General features: G+C 54.5%; 3 protein-coding genes across 5 annotated transcripts; all 3 read right to left on the bottom strand.

Annotated features, from left to right (window-relative positions):
* Positions 1-3548: 3548 nt before the first annotated feature.
* LOC308232605 (uncharacterized protein) lies at positions 3549-8355 on the bottom strand (the record flags this gene model as incomplete). Of its 2 annotated transcripts, XM_080639827.1 has the most annotated exons (5): positions 3549-3757; positions 3840-3913; positions 4751-4873; positions 5674-5837; positions 6425-6956. In XM_080639827.1, 5 exons carry the CDS (start codon positions 6954-6956, stop codon positions 3577-3579), a joined length of 1074 nt encoding a protein of 357 aa, XP_080495953.1. In that variant the 3' UTR covers positions 3549-3576. The 2 variants fall into 2 exon arrangements, with proteins under 2 accessions (XP_080495953.1, XP_080495952.1); XM_080639826.1 differs by having other exon boundaries at positions 5674-8355.
* A 517-nt stretch (positions 8356-8872) lies between these two features.
* Positions 8873-10105, bottom strand: LOC308232607 (E3 ubiquitin-protein ligase RNF113A-like). Its single transcript, XM_080639829.1, has one exon. The coding sequence runs from the start codon at positions 9991-9993 to the stop codon at positions 9013-9015; it is 981 nt and encodes a 326-aa protein (XP_080495955.1). The 5' UTR covers positions 9994-10105; the 3' UTR covers positions 8873-9012.
* A 7886-nt stretch (positions 10106-17991) lies between these two features.
* LOC308232611 (CD2 antigen cytoplasmic tail-binding protein 2-like) lies at positions 17992-23165 on the bottom strand. Of its 2 annotated transcripts, none has more exons than XM_080639833.1 (6): positions 22725-23165; positions 21645-21737; positions 20925-21033; positions 20034-20197; positions 19117-19239; positions 17992-18129 (listed from the first exon to the last, which is right to left on the bottom strand). In XM_080639833.1, the coding sequence occupies exons 2-6, from the start codon at positions 21723-21725 to the stop codon at positions 18007-18009; spliced, it is 600 nt and encodes a 199-aa protein (XP_080495959.1). In that variant the 5' UTR covers positions 21726-21737; positions 22725-23165; the 3' UTR covers positions 17992-18006. The 2 variants fall into 2 exon arrangements, with proteins under 2 accessions (XP_080495959.1, XP_080495960.1); XM_080639834.1 differs by lacking the exon at positions 17992-18129 and adding an exon at positions 18193-18285.

The following is a 23165-nucleotide window of genomic DNA, read 5'->3' as shown; positions in this document are numbered from 1 at the left end:
AGGAGACCAAGCCCGCCTACTAGCAACCGCTCTCTTAGCATTGAATCAGTTTCCCAGGGGAGAGGAAGCAAACAGCCCTGCCCAAAAACATTGGTCCACTCGAGCATTAGATGATGGCCCATTGGTCATAGTCAGAAATGAACTGGGAGAATGGGAACACGGGTGGAGATTAGTCCTAACAGGACGGGGATACGCTGCAGTCAAAAAAGATAACCGGATTAAATGGTGCCCAATTAAATCAATCAAACCAGATTTGAAGGACAAAACTGATGAAAATTGTGAGTTTTTGTTTACAGGACCGATTCATTGGACACCCTCGTGACCGGTACTTCCCACTACCACAAGGGGACGATGAACCAGCCAATTCCTTACCTGCCCCAAAGAGCCCTCCGGCAACTGAACACCCCACGTCGTCAGAGCAACAGCATCGTCCAAAGGCCCCTCCCAAAAAGGGGCTACGGTGCCTTTGTGTGATCATGTTTTTGGGGCTTTTCACTGTAGCGAGGGCAGAATCGAATTCTCATTATCCTCATCAACCTTTCAAATGGACACTATATCAATTTGATTCTGGTACAGTTATACAAACCATAACAACGTCAGGGGCTCCTAGTTTTATGGCCACCCTTTGCCAACTAATACCTACAATACTCTGCTTTGAACGAGGAGCATACTATTTCTGCCCTAGTTCCAATCCGGGAAAGAGTTACTGCAATTACCCCGGGCACTATTATTGCGCTTACTGGGGCTGTGAGACGATTGCAAATGCCTGGATTCCAGAGCCAGGGAAAGATCCCTTTCTGCGGGTATCCTGGGCTCCTTATGGGTGTAGACCCCCACCTATAAATAGAGGTGAAGAATTTCACTCTCCTTACGCCATATCGACATTTTATGGTACAAATTATTGTAAGCACCTCTATTTGAATGTAAGTAATCCTCAACATCCGAGTTGGCTCTTGGGAAAGATATGGGGAGTTCGATATTATCAAACAGGAAAAGATAGAGGTGGCCGCATTCGTATCCAAAAAACATTGATTCCGGCTGATCCATTGCCAGTACACCCTAAACTAACATTTGCTGGTAAAACACTCCTACCAACCCCTGGCCAAAATCCTATAGTCAGAAAACTAACTGAACCTGATGTACCTACAGCAAAATATAGCACCCCACCCACAGTAATACGTAACACAGTGAGACCACACACCAATACAATTCGCTATGAAGATCCTCTCTGGGGAATGATGCAGGCCAGCTATCGAGTATTAAACAAGACCCATCCGAACTTTACAGAGCATTGCTGGCTATGCTATGGAATAAAACCACCTTTTTATGAGGCTGTAGGAGTAAGTGACATACCTATTCTAGCAAATGGTACAAATCCGCCCCAATGTACATGGGAGATGGAAAAACAAAGCATAACACTAGCACAGGTGGTAGGAAGCGGTGTATGTCTGGGTGCTGTCCCAGACAACAAACAACAGTTGTGTGTTAGTAAGATACAGGATAATATCTCAGCAAAATGGTTAATACCAGTCACCAATGCTAAATGGATCTGTTCTATTATTGGAGTCACACCCTCTTTATCCTTAGACAACTTTAACAAATTGGCGGAATACTGTGTCCAAGTGTCTATAATTCCCAAGATAATTTACCATCCTGAAGAATTTGTTTATCGCTCACATCTTACCCCGGAACACCATTTGTTAAAACGAGAACCCCTTACAGCTATAACAATAGCCACCCTACTATTAGTGGGAGGTGCAGGATTAGGTACAGGCGTAACATCTTTAGTGCAACAGAGTTCAGAATTTCATGCTTTGAGAATGGCCGTCGATGAGGATCTAGCCAGAATCGAACAATCTATAACTGCATTAGAGCAATCAGTTAGATCACTATCTGAAGTAGTGCTACAGAACCGTAGAGGTCTAGATCTGATGTTTCTTCAACAAGGAGGAGTGTGTGCTGCATTGAAAGAAGAATGTTGCGTATATGCGGACCATACTGGAGTGGTAAGAGACACCATGGCAAAGTTACGAGAGGGTTTGGAAAAACGAAGACGGGAACGAGAAGCACTGCAAAGTTGGTATACATCCTGGTTTACCCAATCGCCATGGTTGACTTCCTTAATATCTACCCTGATGGGACCAATCATAATAATTCTCCTAGCTCTGACCTTCGGACCCTGTATATTGAATAAGCTTGTATCGTTTGTTAAGAGCCGGTTAGAAACGGTTAATATTATGCTCGTAGAACGTCGACAATTACTTTAGTACTATCTTTAGTTAATGATACCTCAAGTTATTATGTTTCACTTTAGCTGTTCGGACAAATCCGAACCTCTGGGAGACCTTTTTAGTCACTGTCATTTCCTCTTACCGCGTAGACTGGCCCCCTACGTGGTAACAGGTGGGCACTTTTTAAAACAATTGAAACACCCGAACCTCGCGCTGAGTGAAGGGAACATAAACTGATCACGGTCAGGTCAACGTTACCTGCGCGGGGACGCCCGCTAGGGTTGAGTCTGTCACCTCACACAGCAGTGATGCCTTTCGGAGCTACTTTACTGACGGTCTTCCCAGAGCATATAGGTTCAAGTTCAACTTTATCACCTCACAGAGATCTTGTCTTTTTAGTTACCTTTAACTCTACCTCGTTCTTCCAGTATACCTCTTCATTATCTACTACCTAATGTGCCTTCTGTCTTTACTCAGGAGTGTGCTTTATAGCGTAGACTTATTTTAAGGTGTGCAATCTAAATAAGATCCCTTTTGGGTATTGTGTTCTTAGTGTTTTTTAAGCTTATTATTTAGGTTATATAATTATGCATAGGGAGGGGGGAAATGTGGGTAGCCAGGGTCTGACGGTCGGAAGATATCGCGCTGTACGGGAAGATAGGGTCCCTCTCCTAGTAGCCAATAGCACTTGATTTATGATGTTAGCAGACGGATGTGACGTTGTAAACCAAAGCTATATAACACCGTGCCATCAAGCAATAAACGCCATTTTGCCGTCCACCACATTGGTGTTAGTGAGCTTATGGCCCGAGCGGCCCAGGGCTGGTCGCCGTGACGTTCCTGAACCAGGTCGCTAAGCCTACGCGAAGGCAACACCATCCCCCACTCTCTGCCCCATAGAGAGATGTGGGGCCCTGCCCCCGCCCCATGGAGAGAGCCCTGCCCCTATCTCCTGCCCCAGAGAGACACATGGGGCCTGCCCCCATCTCCTGCCCCATAGAGAGATGTGGGGCCCAGCCCCGACCCATAGGGACACGTGGGGCCCAGCCCCCCCCGCTCTGTGCCCCACTGCTGCGCCAGGAAGGGGGCGGGGCGATTGAGGATGGGGGAGGGGCCCACATGGGCCCCATCCATTGAGGGCTGGGGGGGGGGGGGAGGGGCGATGCCAACCCCAACCATGGGGGGGAGGGGATGGGGGGAGGGGATGGGGGGAGGGGCCCGCTTCAACCCCTCCCCCCCCCTCTCCCCCCCCCGCGCGGGGCTCAAATAAATTAAAATAAAAACCGAAAATTTTTTTTTTTTTTTTTTTTAAATTTTCCGCGTATTTTTTTTTTTTTTATTTTCTTTATGAATTTTCGGCCCCTCCCCCTCCGGGCCCCTCCCCCCCCCCCCCTTCTTCCGGGTCACGTGAACAGCTCGAAATCCACCCGCGCGCAGTCGTAGAAGGGGCCCGGCGCGTGGGGGAGGGGCCGCACCCGCCGGCACCGCGCCCCTCCCCCCTCGAAGTAGCCCTGCGACGCCCACTCCTGATTGGAGGAGACGGCAGTGACGTCAGAGGAGGGGGAGGGGCTTCACCCACCCCCTTTAAGCCCCTCCCCCCCCATTCACCTGCATTTGGGCGCTGCTGAAGGGGCCGTAAACTTCCCCCCCCTCTTCCCAGGTGTATTCCCAAAGCACTTCCCCTATGGAAGGAGGGGGGGGGAGGGGCTATGGGGGTGGGGGAGGGGCCACCCCAAAGCCCCTCCCCCCCCCCCGAATCCCCGTTCATTTGGCCCCTCCCCCACCCCGTAACACCCCCCCGGAACCTCTTTTTACCCCTCCCCCACCCCATAGGCCCCTCCACTTTGCCCCTTCCCCCCCCTTCACCCCCATTTCCTACCCCATTCCCCCCTCCCCCACCCCATTTCCTACCCCATTCCCCCCTCCCCCACCCCATTTCCCACCCCATTCCCCCCTCCCCCACCCATTTCCCACCCCATCCCCCCCTCCCCCACCCATTTCCCCCCACCCCAGTTCCCCCCCTTCCCCCCTATTTCTCACCCCATTTCCCCCCTCCCCCACCCCAGTTCCCACCCCATTTCTCCCCTCCCCCACCCATCCCCCCCCTCACCTTCCTCCTTCCCCTCCCCCTTCTCCTCCTCCTCCTCTTCCTCCCCCGCCGCGAACATATCGACCGCTCCACTTCCACCCTGCACGGGGGGGGGAACCCCCTCCCCCTCCCCACCCCCATTCCCCCCCTGCCCCCCCACCACCTCCTCCCTCCTCCTCCTCTCCAGCCCTTCCCGATCCTCCTCCAGCGCCCCCAGCACCCCCCTCCCCACCAGCCCGTCGGCCACCGCCACCAATCGCAGCAGCTCTGGCGGCGCGGGGGGCGGGGCCTGACGACGGACACGCCCCCTCCCGCCCTCGCCCCGCCCCTTCCCCCCCTCCTCCTCCTCTTGGCCACGCCCCCGCCCGCCCTGGCCACGCCCCCGCCCGCCCTGGCCACGCCCCCCCAGCCGCCGCAGGGCGCCCCCTACTGTTTCCCCCGGCCGCAGCAGCTCCAGCGCCTCCTCCAGGAGCTGCCGCAGGGGAGGGGGGGAAGGGGGCGGGGAGGAGGAGGCGCTGACGTCACGGCGCGGGGGGCGGGGCTTGATGGGGAGCTGTTGGGGGAGGGGGAAGCGGGGGGGGGGCGGGAAAGGGGCTCAATGGGGTTTCCAGCCCTGATTTCCATGGAATTCCGCCCCATTTCCTGCTCCCTTCCCGTTTTGCCACCTCCCAGCCCCATTTTGGCCCCATTTCCCCCCATTTTCACCCTCTTTTCCCCCACTTCCCCTCCCCCCACATCCCAGACCCATTCCCCCCCTTTGCCCCCATCCCCCCACATTCCTACCCCATTCCCCCCCATTAAACCTCATTTCCCCCTTCTCCCCCATTCCCCTCCCCCCCTTCCCCCCCATCCCCATCCCATCCCCCCATTTCCCACCCCATTCCCCTCCCCCATCCCAGCCCCATCCCCCCCATTCCCCTCCCCCCACTTCCCCCCATTCCCATTCCCATCCCCCACTTCCACACCTATTCCCCTCCCCCATCCCAGACCCATCCCCCCCATTTCCCCCCACATTCCCCTCCCCCATCCCCCCTATTCCCCTCCCCCCCATCCCATCCCCCCCATTCCCCTCCCCCCCTTCCCCCATCCCCATCCCATCCCCCCCATTCCCCTTCCCCCCCCATTTCCCCCCCATTTCCCCCCCATTCCCCTCCCCCCACATCCCAGCCCCCATCCCCCCCATTCCCATCCCATCCCCCCCCCTTCCACCCCTATTCCCCTCCCCCATCCCAGACCCATCCCCCATCCCCCCCATTTCCCCTCCCCCCCATTCCCTTCCCATCCCCCCCCATCTCCCCCCCCATTTCCCCTCCCCCCCCCATTCCCCCCCCCTCCCCTCCCCCTCCTCCTCACCCCCTCGATGGCCTCGAGCCAGGGGTCGGGGGGAGGGGCCGGGTGCCACAGGAAGTGCCCCTGGGGGTCAAAGTGCCCCTCGGCCAGCTCGGGCCCGAGGTCAAACGGGGTCACCGGCCCCTCCCCCTCCTCCCGACCCGCCCCCTCCGGGGAACCCCCGGAGCCTGGAGAGGGGGGAGGGGAGAGGTCACAGACCCATAGAGACCCCATAGAGACCCCATAGAGACCCCATAGAGACCCATAGAGACCCATAGGGACCCATAGAGACCCCATAGAGACCCCATAGAGACCCCATAGAGACCCATAGAGACCCCATAGAGACCCATAGAGACCCCATAGAGACCCCATAGAGACCCATAGAGACCCCATAGGGACCCATAGGGACCCATAGGGACCCCATAGGGACCCATAGAGACCCATAGAGACCCATAGAGACCCCATAGAGACCCCATAGAGACCCAGAGACCCATAGAGACCCCATAAAAACCCATAGAGACCCCATAGAGACCCCATAGAGACCCCATAGAGACCCATAGAGACCCACAGAGACCCCATAAAAACCCATAGAGACCCCATAGAGACGCATGGAGACCCCATAGAGACCCCATAGAGACCCATAGAGACCCCATAGAGACCCCATAGAGACCCATAGAGACCCCATAGAGACCCCATAGAGACCCATAGAGACCCCATAGAGACCCCATAGAGACCCATAGAGACCCACAGAGCCCCATAGCTGCCCCATACGTGCCGTGGGGCAGGAAAAGGTTAAAGTCTCTGCTGCCTTCGGCCTCGTCCTCCTCCTCCTCCTCCTCCTCGTCGCTGTCCAAAGAGGGCTGCCCCGGGAAGCTCATGGCCTGACCCACAGAGACCCATAGAGACCCCATAGAGCCCCATAGAGACCCATAGAGACCCATAGAGACACCACAGAGACCCATAGAGCCCCATAGAGACCCCATAGAGACCCCATAGAGACCCCATAGAGACCCCATAGAGACCCATAGAGACACCACAGAGACCCATAGAGCCCCATAGAGACCCCATGGAGACCCCATGGAGACCCCATAGAGACCCATAGGGACCCCATAGAGACCCATAGAGACCCATAGAGACCCCATAGAGACCCATAGAGACCCATAGAGACCCATAGAGACCCACTGAGACCCACTGAGACCCATAGAGACCCCATAGAGACTCCATAGAGACCCATAGAGACCCATAGAGACCCCATAGAGACCCATAGAGACCCCATAGAGACCCCTAGAGACCCCTAGAGACCCCATAGAGCCCCATAGAGCCCCATAGAGACCCCATAGAGACCCATAGAGACCCCATAGAGACCCCTAGAGACCCCTAGAGACCCCATAGAGCCCCATAGAGCCCCATAGAGACCCCATAGAGCCCCATAGAGCCCCATAGAGACCCCATAGAGACCCATAGAGACCCCATAGAGACACACAGAGACCCATAGAGACCCCACAGAGACCCCATAGAGACCCCATAGAGACCCCATAGAGACTCATAGAGACCCATAGAGACCCCATAGAGACCTCATAGAGACCCCATAGAAACCCCATAGAGACCCATAGAGACCCCATAGAGCCCCCATAGAGACCCATAGAGACCCCATAGAGCCCACATAGAGCCCCCATAGAGACCCATAGAGACCCATAGAGACCCCATAGAGCCCCCATAGAGACCCATAGAGACCCATAGAGACCCATAGAGACCCATAGAGACCCCATAGAGCCCCCATAGAGCCCCATAGAGACCCATAGAGACCCCATAGAGCCCACATAGAGCCCCCATAGAGACCCATAGAGACCCATAGAGACCCCATAGAGCCCCCATAGAGCCCCCATAGAGCCCCATAGATGTGGGTAGCCAGGGTCTGACGGTCGGAAGATATCGCGCTGTACGGGAAGATAGGGTCCCTCTCCTAGTAGCCAATAGCACTTGATTTATGATGTAAGCAGATGGATGTGACGTTGTAAACCAAAGCTATATAACACCGTGCCATCAAGCAATAAACGCCATTTTGCCGTCCACCACATTGGTGTTAGTGAGCTTATGGCCCGAGCGGCCCAGGGCTGGTCGCCGTGACGTTCCTGAACCAGGTCGCTAAGCCTACGCGAAGGCAACAAGTGGTGCCGAAACCCGGGAACATCGCCTGGACGGGTGAACGTCGGCCGGAGCAGCGAGAGTAGCCCGGCGGGGAGGACGCTCCCGGACCCACAAGGAGGATGGAGTCCATTGTGAAGGTCGTATCCGAAATACATAAACAATGGGGTATTAGTTGTAAGCCCAAAGATTTTACTCTCGCAGTAGCGAGGCTTTTACAGCTCGGGGTCGTCGAGCAGCCGGTGGATATTCTCCACCCGGAGGTGTGGGATAAATGCACCAAAGCCTTAGCTGAGGAGACTATATCCTCGGGCTCTGGCAAGAGCCTTAAATCATGGGGGAAAGTTATGCAGGCCCTGCGGAAAGCCATACATGAGCAGGAAACCTGGCAGGCTGCGAAATCCTGCCTCCGAGACACCCCAAAACTGGGGATCGGGGCAGCCACGCAGACTCCGCACCCCCCTGACATTCCCCTCCCTGACATTCCCGGCTCTCCTGAGCCTGCTGTATCTCGGGAGGGCGACACCCCCCCCCAACTCTCGAACCCCGACACGTCTTCTAACCAACGGACAAATGCAGAATCTTTTTGGGGTGGGCTGGCCGAGGAAGCAAGAAACGCTGCAAGGAACGCTGAGGCCACAGCAGGCTGGGCTGGGCCTCCACCCTATGCACCCCAAGATGGCGCCGAGCTCAAAGGCGGGGGGCGGGGCGAGGACATCTTTGGCGGGAACGGGGAGGAAAAGCCAGCCTTAACAAGCAAGCAGGAACGGGAGGGGGAGGAGAAAGCGAATGAGCACAAAGGCGGGGGGCGGGACGCGAGAGAAAAGCGGGCAGCCAATCAGAGCGGCCGCCGTAGGGCCAGTTCCCCCTCGATTGGTGGGCGGGACGAACCAATGGGGAGGAGGGGCGGGCGCAAGGGGCAGGACCGGCCCGCCCGTAAGGGGAAGGAGCGACCCGCCCACAAGGGGAAGGACTACCCCCCCCACAAGGGAAGCGGCCGCGGCCGCAGCCCGACAAAAAGATACCGGACACCAGATACAACCGGTCAATCGAGTTCTGATTCTGAATCAGACGCTAGCTGGGGATCAGACAATAGTCGGGAGGAGCAGCTCTCGACAGGTTCAAATTTAGAGTGGCCACAAACAGAAATAAACAGAACTAAGGGTTCAGTTATCCCTGCCCAAATTAAAAAGGAATCACAGGAGGAGGAGGTCCCTCTCACGGACTGGAGGAAAATAATGATTGATTGTGCCGACTGGACCCCATCGATCCCATTGGCATTTCCAGTTTTGCCATGAGCTCTTTTGCTGGGTTGAAGACGCCGTTGGTTTGCTTGTCACACACGTAGCAGCGCTGGGATTTGCGGTAGTGTTGGAGGGCACAGCCCTCACAGAAATAGTGCCTACACTTGGTGACCACGGGGTTCTTGAAGGAACTTCTGCAGATGAAGCATTTGAAAGGCATATCCTCCTCATCGCTGCTCACCTCATAGTTCTCCTCATCATTGACTCCATAACGACCCTCATCCAGCTCCCGCTCGATCTGCCATCCGTGCTTGTAGTCCGAGCGGTCATGGAGGAACTTGCAGCTGTCTCCGAAGCCACAGAAGCCAGTCTCTTTGTAGTCCTTGCAGATGTCGGGCTGATAGTCCCATCGCACCGTGGCCCTCAAGTGCTCCGGAGCTCGGATGGGTCCTTTTCTGACCATTCCTGAAGAGGCATTTCCCATGGATGTGTCCTTGGGCTTCACATACTTCTGGTAGTTGTTAATACCACGGTAAATTTTATCATCTTCCTTTCCTCTCAGCTCCTCCTGGATTTTCTGGCTGCGCTCAAAGATGGCCTGAGCATCCTTCTCCTTCTCCGTGTCCAGCTCATACACTGCTGTGGCTCCCATGTCTTCTGGGCCAACGGGTTTCGCGGATCTGGTGGATTTATACGTGACTCCAATCTCCTTAGCGGCATCCTCCTCATCGCTGCTGCTCAGCGCATACCCCGGCCTCTCCTTCGTGCACCTCCTGGTCTTCTGGATCATGGGGTTGGGGAGCTCCCGCCGCCGCTCCTTCCGCACCACCGTGCTGCCCTCCTCGCCGCTGCTCTCCCGCTCCTGGTCGCTGCTGGGCCGCTTGCGCCGGCCCCTGCCCGCCGCCAGGCCCCGCTTCTTGAACACGAAGCTGCAAACAACCGCCTCGTCCGCCATCTTGCGCCGCCGACCGCTCGTTCGGTGCACGGAACGCTGAGGCCACAGCAGGCTGGGCTGGGCCTCCACCCTATGCACCCCAAGATGGCGCCGAGCTCAAAGGCGGGGGGCGGGGCGAGGACATCTTTGGCGGGAACGGGGAGGAAAAGCCAGCCTTAACAAGCAAGCAGGAACGGGAGGGGGAGGGGAACGCGAATGAGCACAAAGGCGGGGGGCGGGACGCGAGAGAAAAGCGGGCAGCCAATCAGAGCGGCCGCCGTAGGGCCAGTTCCCCCTCGATTGGTGGGCGGGACGAACCAATGGGGAGGAGGGGCGGGCGCAAGGGGCAGGACCGGCCCGCCCATAAGGGGAAGGAGCGACCCGCCCACAAGGGGAAGGACTACCCCCCCCACAAGGGAAGCGGCCGCGGCCGCAGCCCGACAAAAAGATACCGGACACCAGATACAACCGGTCAATCGAGTTCTGATTCTGAATCAGACACTAGCTGGGGATCAGACAATAGTCGGGAGGAGCAGCTCTCGACAGGTTCAAATTTAGAGTGGCCACAAACAGAAATAAACAGAACTAAGGGTTCAGTTATCCCTGCCCAAATTAAAAAGGAATCACAGGAGGAGGAGGTCCCCCTCACGGACTGGAGGAAAATAATGATTGATTGTGCTGACTGGACCCCATCGATCCCATTGGCGTTTCCAGTCCGAGTGACGGATGGGGGACAGAGGGTCCACTCACCAATAAATCCTAAGGATATACAAACAATTGTTAAAGCAATTGCAGATAAAGGTATTAATTCTGCCATGGTCTCTACCCTTATAGATGGTATCTTTGGGGCAGACGATATGCTCCCATTCGATATAAAGCAAACTTGTAGATTGATTTTTGATGGAGCGGGGATGATTGTTTTTAAACAGGAATGGGAAGAAAACTGTGCAAGACAGTTAGCCCAAGCAGTCGGGGCCGATCATCCGCTACACGGCTCCAGTCTGCAGCGGCTGATGGGCACAGACCCCACAATGATTACCCCGCAAGCGCAGGCCCAGGGCCTGCGGGCTCACGAGGTAATGACAACCACTCGTGCAGCCAGAGAAGCTATTCGCACAGCTTCTAGAGTTGTTGCTAGGCCATCGCCATGGTCCACAATAAAACAAAATGAAAGTGAAAGCTTTACACAGTTTGTGGATCGTCTCCAGGCCGCGGTCGACTCTTCAAACCTGCCTGCAGAAGCGAAGGGCCCGGTTGTGGCAGAGTGTTTACGCCAGCAGTGTAATTCGACAACCAAAGAGATTCTGCGGTCACTCCCAGTGGGGTCAAGCATTGCAGACATGATCAAGCACGTCGCAAAGGAAGAGCATTTAACACCAATTCAAGCGGCTGTTCGCACCGCAGTCACCAATATGATGGTATGTCTTAAGTGCGGCCAGACAGGCCACATTATAAATAGTTGCCCACTGCCCCCCCCGCGCCAGGACAGGCCCAGGGGACCGTGTTGGGCCTGTGGAAAGAAAGGACATTTTGCTAAAGACTGTAGATCTAAACGGGGAAACGCGAAGGGGAGGGGGCACTCGGGCCGCACACAGCCCTCTCCCACTTTGAATGTGAGGCGGCCCCATTATGCCAACTTCAGTTTGGGCGAAGTACCCCCGAACCCGTTGCCTTCTCAAGGCGTAACCAACTTCACAACTCAACCGACAGCTCTAACGAACCCGCCTCTATCTCAGGAACAACAAGGACCACCCTCTGGGAACGGGACCCCAGGGTGGCCCTGGCACTAAAATGCGATAATCCACCAGTGATATGGGGGATCTGCTCCCTTCTCAATGCCAAAGACAACACCACTATTAGTGTCCCCTTTTTGATCGATACTGGAGCGGATGTTACAGTCATTCCTGAGACGAGCTGGCCCCCACACTGGATGCTGGAAAACGCCCCCATGGTGGGTGGAGTTGGAGGACTATCTCGGGCTCGAAAGAGCGCTCAATTAATAGCAATCACTCTCCATACTGAGAATGGGCCAGAAAAAACTATCACCCTCTCTCCGTATGTTATGTCTGGAGTTCCACCCCTGCTGGGAAGAGACGCCCTAACCCTATTGAATGCCAGGGTGACAAATTTACCGTAGGGGCCACTGCCGTACACCCACTTCCACCAATTAAATTAACTTGGAAATCATCTGATCCAGTTCGGGTCGAGCAGTGGCCCTTGTCAAAGCCTCGAATGGATGCTCTCCTCGAATTACTTGACCGTGAACTACAACGAGGACATATAGAGCCCTCTACCAGCCCATGGAACACACCAGTTTTTGTCATACCTAAACGAAAGGGTGAAGGATTTCGCCTTCTTCATGACCTACGTGAGATAAACAAGACTATCCAGCCTATGGGTCCCGTTCAAACGCTGTTACCCATGAACTCTATGATACCAAAAGGACAACCTTGTGCCGTTCTTGATATTAAGGACTGTTTTTTCTCCATACCCTTACATGAAGAGGACAAAGAACGGTTTGCTTTTTCTGTCGTATTCCCAAATAGCCAACGTCCTAATTTACGTTTCCAGTGGAAAGTGCTGCCTCAAGGAATGGTCAATTCACCCACCATCTGTCAGATTACAGTAGATCGAGCCTTGGCACCGATCCGACATAACGACCCAACTGAGACCATCATTCAATATATGGACGATATCTTAATCGCCGCACCATCAGGAAAGCAGGTGGATCAGTTAATATCACTGGTTTCTGAAACCTTAAAAACAAATGGGTTCGAAATTGCGAGTGCGAAAATTAAAAGGGGACCATGCGTGAGCTTCTTGGGAGTAGAAATCACGAGTTCCTATATAACTCCACCCCAAGTAAAAATTCACCGACACGTCAAAACACTCCACGATATGCAACAGCTAGTGGGGTCCCTACAATGGCTTCGCAACATTGTCCTGATCCCTCCGAATATCATGGCCCCGCTGTATGACCTTTTGAAAGGAAAACACCCATGGGAACAGAAGGTACTAACACCAGAAGCAATGGACAGTCTTGACTTCATTGAAAAACAGGCGTCGTCAAGCACACTCGCCAGATGGAACCCAGATGTGTCGCTTGACCTGTATGTGCATTTCACCAAAGGAGGGGGAGTGGGAGCACTGGCTCAGGGACCCCCTGACAAGGCACACCCAATACAGTGGGTAGTTCTCGGAAAACCGTCACGTGCATTTTCCCCCGGAGTCGAGTGCCTTGGTAACCTTATCATGAAAGGTAGAAAACTCGCTTTAAGACACCTAGGCATCGAACCTGCCAAGATATTCCTACCCTTTCGTAAACAGCTCCCGACGCAATCGGTGGCGATGTCAGAGCATTTAGCTATAGCCCTCGTCGGATTCGGCGGAGAAGTCCGATATGCTGCAAAGCCCCCCTGGACTCAAATGCTGGCGGTCATCGACATCGACCTTCCACAGAAAATCCTGGATCGGCCTCAACAGGGACCTACAGTTTTTACAGACGCATCCTCAGCGACTTCAACCGCAGCAGCGGTATGGCAATCAAAGGAAGAATGGCACTGCGTAAAAATGACCGACCACACACTTTCGGTTCAACAGTTAGAAGCAGCAGCCGTAGTGCTAGCGTGTGGACTGTTCCCAACGGAGCATCTTAACATAGTCACTGATTCAATGTTTGTAGCTAAACTCTGCCTAGCTATGTCGGGGCCTGGTGTGTCAACATCTTCAATAGCTCTTATGCTGGAAGAAGCGCTTTCCACCCGACAAGGTACCATATCAGTTATTCACATCAATAGTCATGACCCAGTTAAGGGATTTTTTCAAATCGGCAATGACAAAGCAGATGCTGCCGCGAAAGGCCTGTGGACACTAAGAGAAGCCTGTCAGTTACATGAATCCCTCCATATCGGAGCCAAAGCGTTAGCAAAGAGATGCGGACTTTCAGTCACCGACGCAAAACACATAGCGGCAACGTGCCCTCATTGTCAGAAAGCACCACTGTGGCCCTGCGGAGTCAACCCCAGAGGCCTTAAAGCCTCCGAAATATGGCAGACAGATTTTACACTTTGCCAATTACTGAAGCCTCGAGCGTGGCTAGCAGTGACCGTGGACACATACAGCGGAGTAATCGCCGCCACCCAACATCTTAAAGCGAGCTCTAAAGCAACTATTCAACATTGGTTGTCGGTCATGGCATGGCTTGGCATTCCAAAACAAATCAAAACAGACAATGGCCCAAATTTTATCTCTAAATCAGTTCAAGCATTTGCTTTAAAATGGGGCATCACTCTAACACACGGTATTCCATATAACAGCACAGGGCAGGCCATAGTCGAGCGAGCAAACCAAACCTTGAAATCCAAATTAGAGGTATTAGCAAACACAGAAGGGTTTAACAATACCATCCCCACAGGAGACCAAGCCCGCCTACTAGCAACCGCTCTCTTAGCATTGAATCAGTTTCCCAGGGGAGAGGAAGCAAACAGCCCTGCCCAAAAACATTGGTCCACTCGAGCATTAGATGATGGCCCATTGGTCATAGTCAGAAATGAACTGGGAGAATGGGAACACGGGTGGAGATTAGTCCTAACAGGACGGGGATACGCTGCAGTCAAAAAAGATAACCGGATTAAATGGTGCCCAATTAAATCAATCAAACCAGATTTGAAGGACAAAACTGATGAAAATTGTGAGTTTTTGTTTACAGGACCGATTCATTGGACACCCTCGTGACCGGTACTTCCCACTACCACAAGGGGACGATGAACCAGCCAATTCCTTACCTGCCCCAAAGAGCCCTCCGGCAACTGAACACCCCACGTCGTCAGAGCAACAGCATCGTCAAAAGGCCCCTCCCAAAAAGGGGCTACGGTGCCTTTGTGTGATCATGTTTTTGGGGCTTTTCACTGTAGCGAGGGCAGAATCGAATTCTCATTATCCTCATCAACCTTTCAAATGGACACTATATCAATTTGATTCTGGTACAGTTATACAAACCATAACAACGTCAGGGGCTCCTAGTTTTATGGCCACCCTTTGCCAACTAATACCTACAATACTCTGCTTTGAACGAGGAGCATACTATTTCTGCCCTAGTTCCAATCCGGGAAAGAGTTACTGCAATTACCCCGGGCACTATTATTGCGCTTACTGGGGCTGTGAGACGATTGCAAATGCCTGGATTCCAGAGCCAGGGAAAGATCCCTTTCTGCGGGTATCCTGGGCTCCTTATGGGTGTAGACCCCCACCTATAAATAGAGGTGAAGAATTTCACTCTCCTTACGCCATATCGACATTTTATGGTACAAATTATTGTAAGCACCTCTATTTGAATGTAAGTAATCCTCAACATCCGAGTTGGCTCTTGGGAAAGATATGGGGAGTTCGATATTATCAAACAGGAAAAGATAGAGGTGGCCGCATTCGTATCCAAAAAACATTGATTCCGGCTGATCCATTGCCAGTACACCCTAAACTAACATTTGCTGGTAAAACACTCCTACCAACCCCTGGCCAAAATCCTATAGTCAGAAAACTAACTGAACCTGATGTACCTACAGCAAAATATAGCACCCCACCCACAGTAATACGTAACACAGTGAGACCACACACCAATACAATTCGCTATGAAGATCCTCTCTGGGGAATGATGCAGGCCAGCTATCGAGTATTAAACAAGACCCATCCGAACTTTACAGAGCATTGCTGGCTATGCTATGGAATAAAACCACCTTTTTATGAGGCTGTAGGAGTAAGTGACATACCTATTCTAGCAAATGGTACAAATCCGCCCCAATGTACATGGGAGATGGAAAAACAAAGCATAACACTAGCACAGGTGGTAGGAAGCGGTGTATGTCTGGGTGCTGTCCCAGACAACAAACAACAGTTGTGTGTTAGTAAGATACAGGATAATATCTCAGCAAAATGGTTAATACCAGTCACCAATGCTAAATGGATCTGTTCTATTATTGGAGTCACACCCTGTTTATCCTTAGACAACTTTAACAAATTGGCGGAATACTGTGTCCAAGTGTCTATAATTCCCAAGATAATTTACCATCCTGAAGAATTTGTTTATCGCTCACATCTTACCCCGGAGCACCATTTGTTAAAACGAGAACCCCTTACAGCTATAACAATAGCCACCCTACTATTAGTGGGAGGTGCAGGATTAGGTACAGGCGTAACATCTTTAGTGCAACAGAGTTCAGAATTTCATGCTTTGAGAATGGCCGTCGATGAGGACCTAGCCAGAATCGAACAATCTATAACTGCATTAGAGCAATCAGTTAGATCACTATCTGAAGTAGTGCTACAGAACCGTAGAGGTCTAGATCTGATGTTTCTTCAACAAGGAGGAGTGTGTGCTGCATTGAAAGAAGAATGTTGCGTATATGCGGACCATACTGGAGTGGTAAGAGACACCATGGCAAAGTTACGAGAGGGTTTGGAAAAACGAAGACGGGAACGAGAAGCACTGCAAAGTTGGTATACATCCTGGTTTACCCAATCGCCATGGTTGACTTCCTTAATATCTACCCTGATGGGACCAATCATAATGATTCTCCTAGCTCTGACCTTCGGACCCTGTATATTGAATAAGCTTGTATCGTTTGTTAAGAGCCGGTTAGAAACGGTTAATATTATGCTCGTAGAACGTCGACAATTACTTTAGTACTATCTTTAGTTAATGATACCTCAAGTTATTATGTTTCACTTTAGCTGTTCGGACAAATCCGAACCTCTGGGAGACCTTTTTAGTCACTGTCATTTCCTCTTACCGCGTAGACTGGCCCCCTACGTGGTAACAGGTGGGCACTTTTTAAACAATTGAAACACCCGAACCTCGCGCTGAGTGAAGGGAACATAAACTGATCACAGTCAGGTCAACGTTACCTGCGCGGGGACGCCCGCTAGGGTTGAGTCTGTCACCTCACACAGCAGTGATGCCTTTCGGAGCTACTTTACTGACGGTCTTCCCAGAGCATATAGGTTCAAGTTCAACTTTATCACCTCACAGAGATCTTGTCTTTTTAGTTACCTTTAACTCTACCTCGTTCTTTCAGTATACCTCTTCATTATCTACTACCTAATGTGCCTTCTGTCTTTACTCAGGAGTGTGCTTTATAGCGTAGACTTATTTTAAGGTGTGCAATCTAAATAAGATCCCTTTTGGGTATAGTGTTCTTAGTGTTTTTTAAGCTTATTATTTAGGTTATATAATTATGCATAGGGAGGGGGGAAATGTGGGTAGCCAGGGTCTGACGGTCGGAAGATATCGCGCTGTACGGGAAGATAGGGTCCCTCTCCTAGTAGCCAATTGCACTTGATTTATGATGTTAGCAGACGGATATGACGTTGTAAACCAAAGCTATATAACACCGTGCCATCAAGCAATAAACGCCATTTTGCCGTCCACCACATTGGTGTTAGTGAGCTTATGGCCCGAGCGGCCCAGGGCTGGTCGCCGTGACGTTCCTGAACCAGGTCGCTAAGCCTACGCGAAGGCAACACCATCCCCCACTCTCTGCCCCATAGAGAGATGTGGGGCCCTGCCCCCGCCCCATGGAGAGAGCCCTGCCCCTATCTCCTGCCCCAGAGAGACACATGGGGCCTGCCCCCATCTCCTGCCCCATAGAGAGATGTGGGGCCCAGCCCCGACCCATAGGGACACGTGGGGCCCAGCCCCCCCCGCTCTGTGCCCCACTGCTGCGCCAGGAAGGGGGCGGGGCGATTGAGGATGGGGGAGGGGCCCACATGGGCCCCATCCATTGAGGGCTGGGGGGGGGGGGGGAGGGGCGATGCCAACCCCAACCATGGGGGGGAGGGGATGGGGGGAGGGGCCCGCTTCAACCCCTCCCCCCCCCTCTCCCCCCCCCGCGCGGGGCTCAAATAAATTAAAATAAAAACCGAAAATTTTTTTTTTTTTTTTTTTTAAATTTTCCGCGTATTTTTTTTTTTTTTATTTTCTTTATGAATTTTCGGCCCCTCCCCCTCCGGGCCCCTCCCCCCCCCCCCCCCCCCTCCGGGTCACGTGAACAGCTCGAAATCCACCCGCGCGCAGTCGTAGAAGGGGCCCGGCGCGTGGGGGAGGGGCCGCACCCGCCGGCACCGCGCCCCTCCCCCCTCGAAGTAGCCCTGCGACGCCCACTCCTGATTGGAGGAGACGGCAGTGACGTCAGAGGAGGGGGAGGGGCTTCACCCACCCCCTTTAAGCCCCTCCCCCCCCATTCACCTGCATTTGGGCGCTGCTGAAGGGGCCGTAAACTTCCCCCCCCTCTTCCCAGGTGTATTCCCAAAGCACTTCCCCTATGGAAGGAGGGGGGGGGAGGGGCTATGGGGGTGGGGGAGGGGCCACCCCAAAGCCCCTCCCCCCCCCCCGAATCCCCGTTCATTTGGCCCCTCCCCCACCCCGTAACACCCCCCCGGAACCTCTTTTTACCCCTCCCCCACCCCATAGGCCCCTCCACTTTGCCCCTTCCCCCCCCTTCACCCCCATTTCCTACCCCATTCCCCCCTCCCCCACCCCATTTCCTACCCCATTCCCCCCTCCCCCACCCCATTTCCCACCCCATTCCCCCCTCCCCCACCCATTTCCCACCCCATCCCCCCCTCCCCCACCCATTTCCCCCCACCCCAGTTCCCCCCCTTCCCCCCTATTTCTCACCCCATTTCCCCCCTCCCCCACCCCAGTTCCCACCCCATTTCTCCCCTCCCCCACCCATCCCCCCCCTCACCTTCCTCCTTCCCCTCCCCCTTCTCCTCCTCCTCCTCTTCCTCCCCCGCCGCGAACATATCGACCGCTCCACTTCCACCCTGCACGGGGGGGGGAACCCCCTCCCCCTCCCCACCCCCATTCCCCCCCTGCCCCCCCCCCACCTCCTCCCTCCTCCTCCTCTCCAGCCCTTCCCGATCCTCCTCCAGCGCCCCCAGCACCCCCCTCCCCACCAGCCCGTCGGCCACCGCCACCAATCGCAGCAGCTCTGGCGGCGCGGGGGGCGGGGCCTGACGACGGACACGCCCCCTCCCGCCCTCGCCCCGCCCCTTCCCCTCCTCCTCTTGGCCACGCCCCCGCCCGCCCTGGCCACGCCCCCGCCCGCCCTGGCCACGCCCCCCCAGCCGCCGCAGGGCGCCCCCTACTGTTTCCCCCGGCCGCAGCAGCTCCAGCGCCTCCTCCAGGAGCTGCCGCAGGGGAGGGGGGGAAGGGGGCGGGGAGGAGGAGGCGCTGACGTCACGGCGCGGGGGGCGGGGCTTGATGGGGAGCTGTTGGGGGAGGGGGAAGCGGGGGGGGGGCGGGAAAGGGGCTCAATGGGGTTTCCAGCCCTGATTTCCATGGAATTCCGCCCCATTTCCTGCTCCCTTCCCGTTTTGCCACCTCCCAGCCCCATTTTGGCCCCATTTCCCCCCATTTTCACCCTCTTTTCCCCCACTTCCCCTCCCCCCACATCCCAGACCCATTCCCCCCCTTTGCCCCCATCCCCCCACATTCCTACCCCATTCCCCCCCATTAAACCTCATTTCCCCCTTCTCCCCCATTCCCCTCCCCCCCTTCCCCCCCATCCCCATCCCATCCCCCCATTTCCCACCCCCATTCCCCTCCCCCATCCCAGCCCCATCCCCCCCATTCCCCTCCCCCCACTTCCCCCCATTCCCTTCCCATCCCCCACTTCCACCCCTATTCCCCTCCCCCATCCCAGACCCATCCCCCCCATTTCCCCCCACATTCCCCTCCCCCATCCCCCCCATTCCCCTCCCCCCCTTCCCCTCAGCCCCGTCCCATCCCCCCCCATTCCCCTCCCCCCCATTTCCCCCTCTATTCCCCTCCCCCCACATCCCAGCCCCATCCCCCATTCCCATCCCATCCCCCCCCCTTCCACCCCTATTCCCCTCCCCCATCCCAGACCCATCCCCCATCCCCCCCATTTCCCTTTCCCCCCATTCCCATCCCATCCCCCCCCATCTCCCCCCCCATTCCCCTCCCCCATCCCCCCCCATCTCCCCCCCCATTTCCCCTCCCCCCCCCATTCCCCCCCCCCTCCCCTCCCCCTCCTCCTCACCCCCTCGATGGCCTCGAGCCAGGGGTCGGGGGGAGGGGCCGGGTGCCACAGGAAGTGCCCCTGGGGGTCAAAGTGCCCCTCGGCCAGCTCGGGCCCGAGGTCAAACGGGGTCACCGGCCCCTCCCCCTCCTCCGGACCCGCCCCCTCCGGGGACCCCCCAGAGCCTGGAGAGGGGGGAGGGGAGAGGTCACAGACCCATAGGGACCCATAGGGACCCATAGAGACCCATAGAGACCCATAGAGACCCCATAGAGACCCATAGAGACCCCATAGAGACCCCATAGAGACCCATAGAGACCCCATAGAGACCCCATAGAGACCCCATAGAGACCCATAGAGACCCCATAGAGAACCATAGAGACCCATAGAGACCCATAGAGACCCCATAGAGACCCATAGAGACCCATAGAGACCCCATAGAGACCCCATAGAGAGCCATAGAGAGCCATAGGGACCCCATAGGGACCCCATAGAGACCCCATAGAGACCCAATAGAGACTCCATGGAGACCCATAGAGACCCCATAGAGACCCCATAGAGACCCATAGAGACTCCATAGAGACCCATAGAGACCCCATAGAGACCCCATAGAGACCCCATAGAGACTCCATAGAGACCCATAGAGACCCCATAGAGACCCCATAGAGACCCATAGAGACCCCATAGAGACTCCATAGAGACCCATAGAGACCCCATAGAGACCCCATAGAGACCCATAGAGACCCCATAGAGACCCCATAGAGACCCATAGAGACCCATAGAGACCCACTGAGACCCATAGAGACCCCATAGAGACCCCATAGAGACCCCATAGAGACTCCATGGAGACCCATAGAGACCCCATAGAGACCCATAGAGACCCACAGAGCCCCATAGCTGCCCCATACGTGCCGTGGGGCAGGAAGAGGTTAAAGTCGCTGCTGCCTTCGGCCTCGTCCTCCTCCTCCTCCTCCTCCTCGTCGCTGTCCAAAGAGGGCTGCCCCGGGAAGCGGCTCATGGCCTGACCCATAGAGACCCATAGAGACCCACTGAGACCCATAGAGACCCCATAGAGACTCCATAGAGACCCATAGAGACCCCATAGAGACCCATAGAGCCCCATAGAGCCCCATAGAGACCCCATAGAGACCCCATAGAGACCCATAGAGACCCCATAGAGACCCCATAGAGACCCATAGAGACCAATGGAGACCCCATAGAGACCCCATAGAGACCAATAGAGACCCCATAGAGACCCCATAGAGCCCCATAGAGCCCCATAGAGCCCCATAGAGACCAATAGAGACCCCATAGAGACCCCATAGAGACCCCATAGAGACCCCATAGAGACCCATAGAGACCCCATAGAGACCCATAGAGACCCATAGAGACCCATAGAGACCCATAGAGACCCCATAGAGCCCCCATAGAGACCCATAGAGACCCATAGAGACCCCATAGAGACCCCATAGAGACCCATAGAGACCCCATAGAGACCCCATAGAGACCCCATAGAGACCTCATAGAGACCCCATAGAGACCCCATAGAGACCCCATAGAGACCCATAGAGACCCATAGAGACCCCATAGAGACCCATAGAGACCCATAGAGCCCCATAGGTCCCCACTCACCCTCTTGCGGGGGGGGTGGGGCGGTTCCTCCTCTGGCCCCTCCCCCTCGAGGTCAGCGAAGGTCACGGAGCGCTTGGCCATGGCGCAGTTGAGCTTCATTAGCGCCAATTAATAACGGTTAATGAGCAATTAATGATCAATTAGTGACTAATTAATGACTGTTCATGATCAATCAATAGCTATTCGCAACAATTAGTTATCAAAGGCTGATTAATAGCTATTAATGGCCAATTAACATCTATTCATAACAAAGATTAATTACTAATTAGCGACCAATTAATACCTAATTAATATTAATTAATGGCCCATTAATAACCACTTAATGGTTAATCATTAAACAATGACTAACGAATAACGAATTAATGACCAATTAAGAGCCAATTCACACCCATTCTCACTGATTAAACACTAATTAACACTAACGAGAGCTAAATCACCCTAATTAAACACAATTAACCCCATTAACAGCCCTAAATAACCCCCATTAACGCTTATTAAGCCCTAATTAACCCCCATTAACCCTTATTAAGCCCTAAATAACTCCCATTAACCCTTATTAAGCCCTAATTAACCCCCATTAACCCTAATTAAGCCCACTTAACCCCCATGAACAGCCCCAATTGACCCTCGTTGGCCCCCTCATTAACCCCAATTAGCCCTTATTAACTAATTAGCCCACATTGGCGCTCATTAATAGCCCCAATTAGCCCCACCGCTGCCTATTCAGGCCCATTATCAGCACTAATTAGCCCCTAACGGCCTTAATGAAGCCCATTAAGAACCATTAACGGCCCCGATTAATACCCCCATTAACACTTAATTAACCCCTAATTAACAGCCCTAATTAACCCCAACAGGCCCTCATTAGCCGCCCCCCCCCCTCCCCCCCCGGCCTCCATCAGCCTTCATTAACCGCCATTAATCATTAACGCCATTAATTCACCCGCTTTACCCCTAATTAAGCTCATTAACTGCGTTAATTCAGCCCAGATATGGACGGGCCCCATTAAGCCCCGCACCCATTGCCCCCAATTAAAGCTTCCCGCCCTCATTAACATATGCAAATGAGCCCCCGATTACCCGCGCTCACGGACCCGCCGCCTCAGTGCGCTCGGCTGAGGGGAAGCTTCCGGGCGGAAGTGGCGTCATCAACGGGCGACGGCCACTTCCGGGCGGGGCTTAAAGGGGCCGCGGCCGCAATGACCCGCTCCATAGAGCCCCATAGGGACCCACAGAGCCCCATAGAGACCCATAGAGCCCCATAGAGACCCATAGGGAACCATAGAGACCCATAGAGACCCATAGGGACCCATAGAGACCCCATAGAGACCCCATAGAGACCCCATAGAGCCCCATAGAGACCCCATAGAGACCCATAGAGACCCCATAGAGACCCCATAGAGCCCCATAGAGCCCCATAGAGACCCATAGGGAACCATAGAGACCCATAGAGACCCATAGGGACCCATAGAGACCCACAGAGCCCCATAGAGCCCCATAGAGACCCATAGAGACCCATAG

The sequence above is a fragment of the Psittacula echo genome (genome assembly GCF_963264785.1).
Source record: "Psittacula echo genome assembly, contig: SCAFFOLD_46, whole genome shotgun sequence".
NCBI lineage: Eukaryota > Metazoa > Chordata > Aves > Psittaciformes > Psittacidae > Psittacula > Psittacula echo.
Note: the sequence above shows the minus strand (reverse complement) of the source record. Positions and strands in the feature narration are given on the sequence as shown.

What these genes read in the sequence shown, in the direction of transcription:
- LOC308232607 (XM_080639829.1), bottom strand. Translation starts at nt 9,993, where the DNA reads ATGGCGGACGAGGCGGTTGTTTGCAGCTTCGTGTTCAAGAAGCGGGGC.
- LOC308232611 (XM_080639833.1), bottom strand. Translation starts at nt 21,725, where the DNA reads ATGGCCAAGCGCTCCGTGACCTTCGCTGACCTCGAGGGGGAGGGGCCA. An exon ending in CCCACCCCCCCCGCAAGAGG is followed by an intron (nt 21,034 to 21,644) that starts GTGAGTGGGGAC and finishes TCTATGGGTCAG; the next exon opens with GCCATGAGCCGCTTCCCGGG. An exon ending in TAACCTCTTCCTGCCCCACG is followed by an intron (nt 20,198 to 20,924) that starts GCACGTATGGGG and finishes CCCCCTCTCCAG; the next exon opens with GCTCTGGGGGGTCCCCGGAG.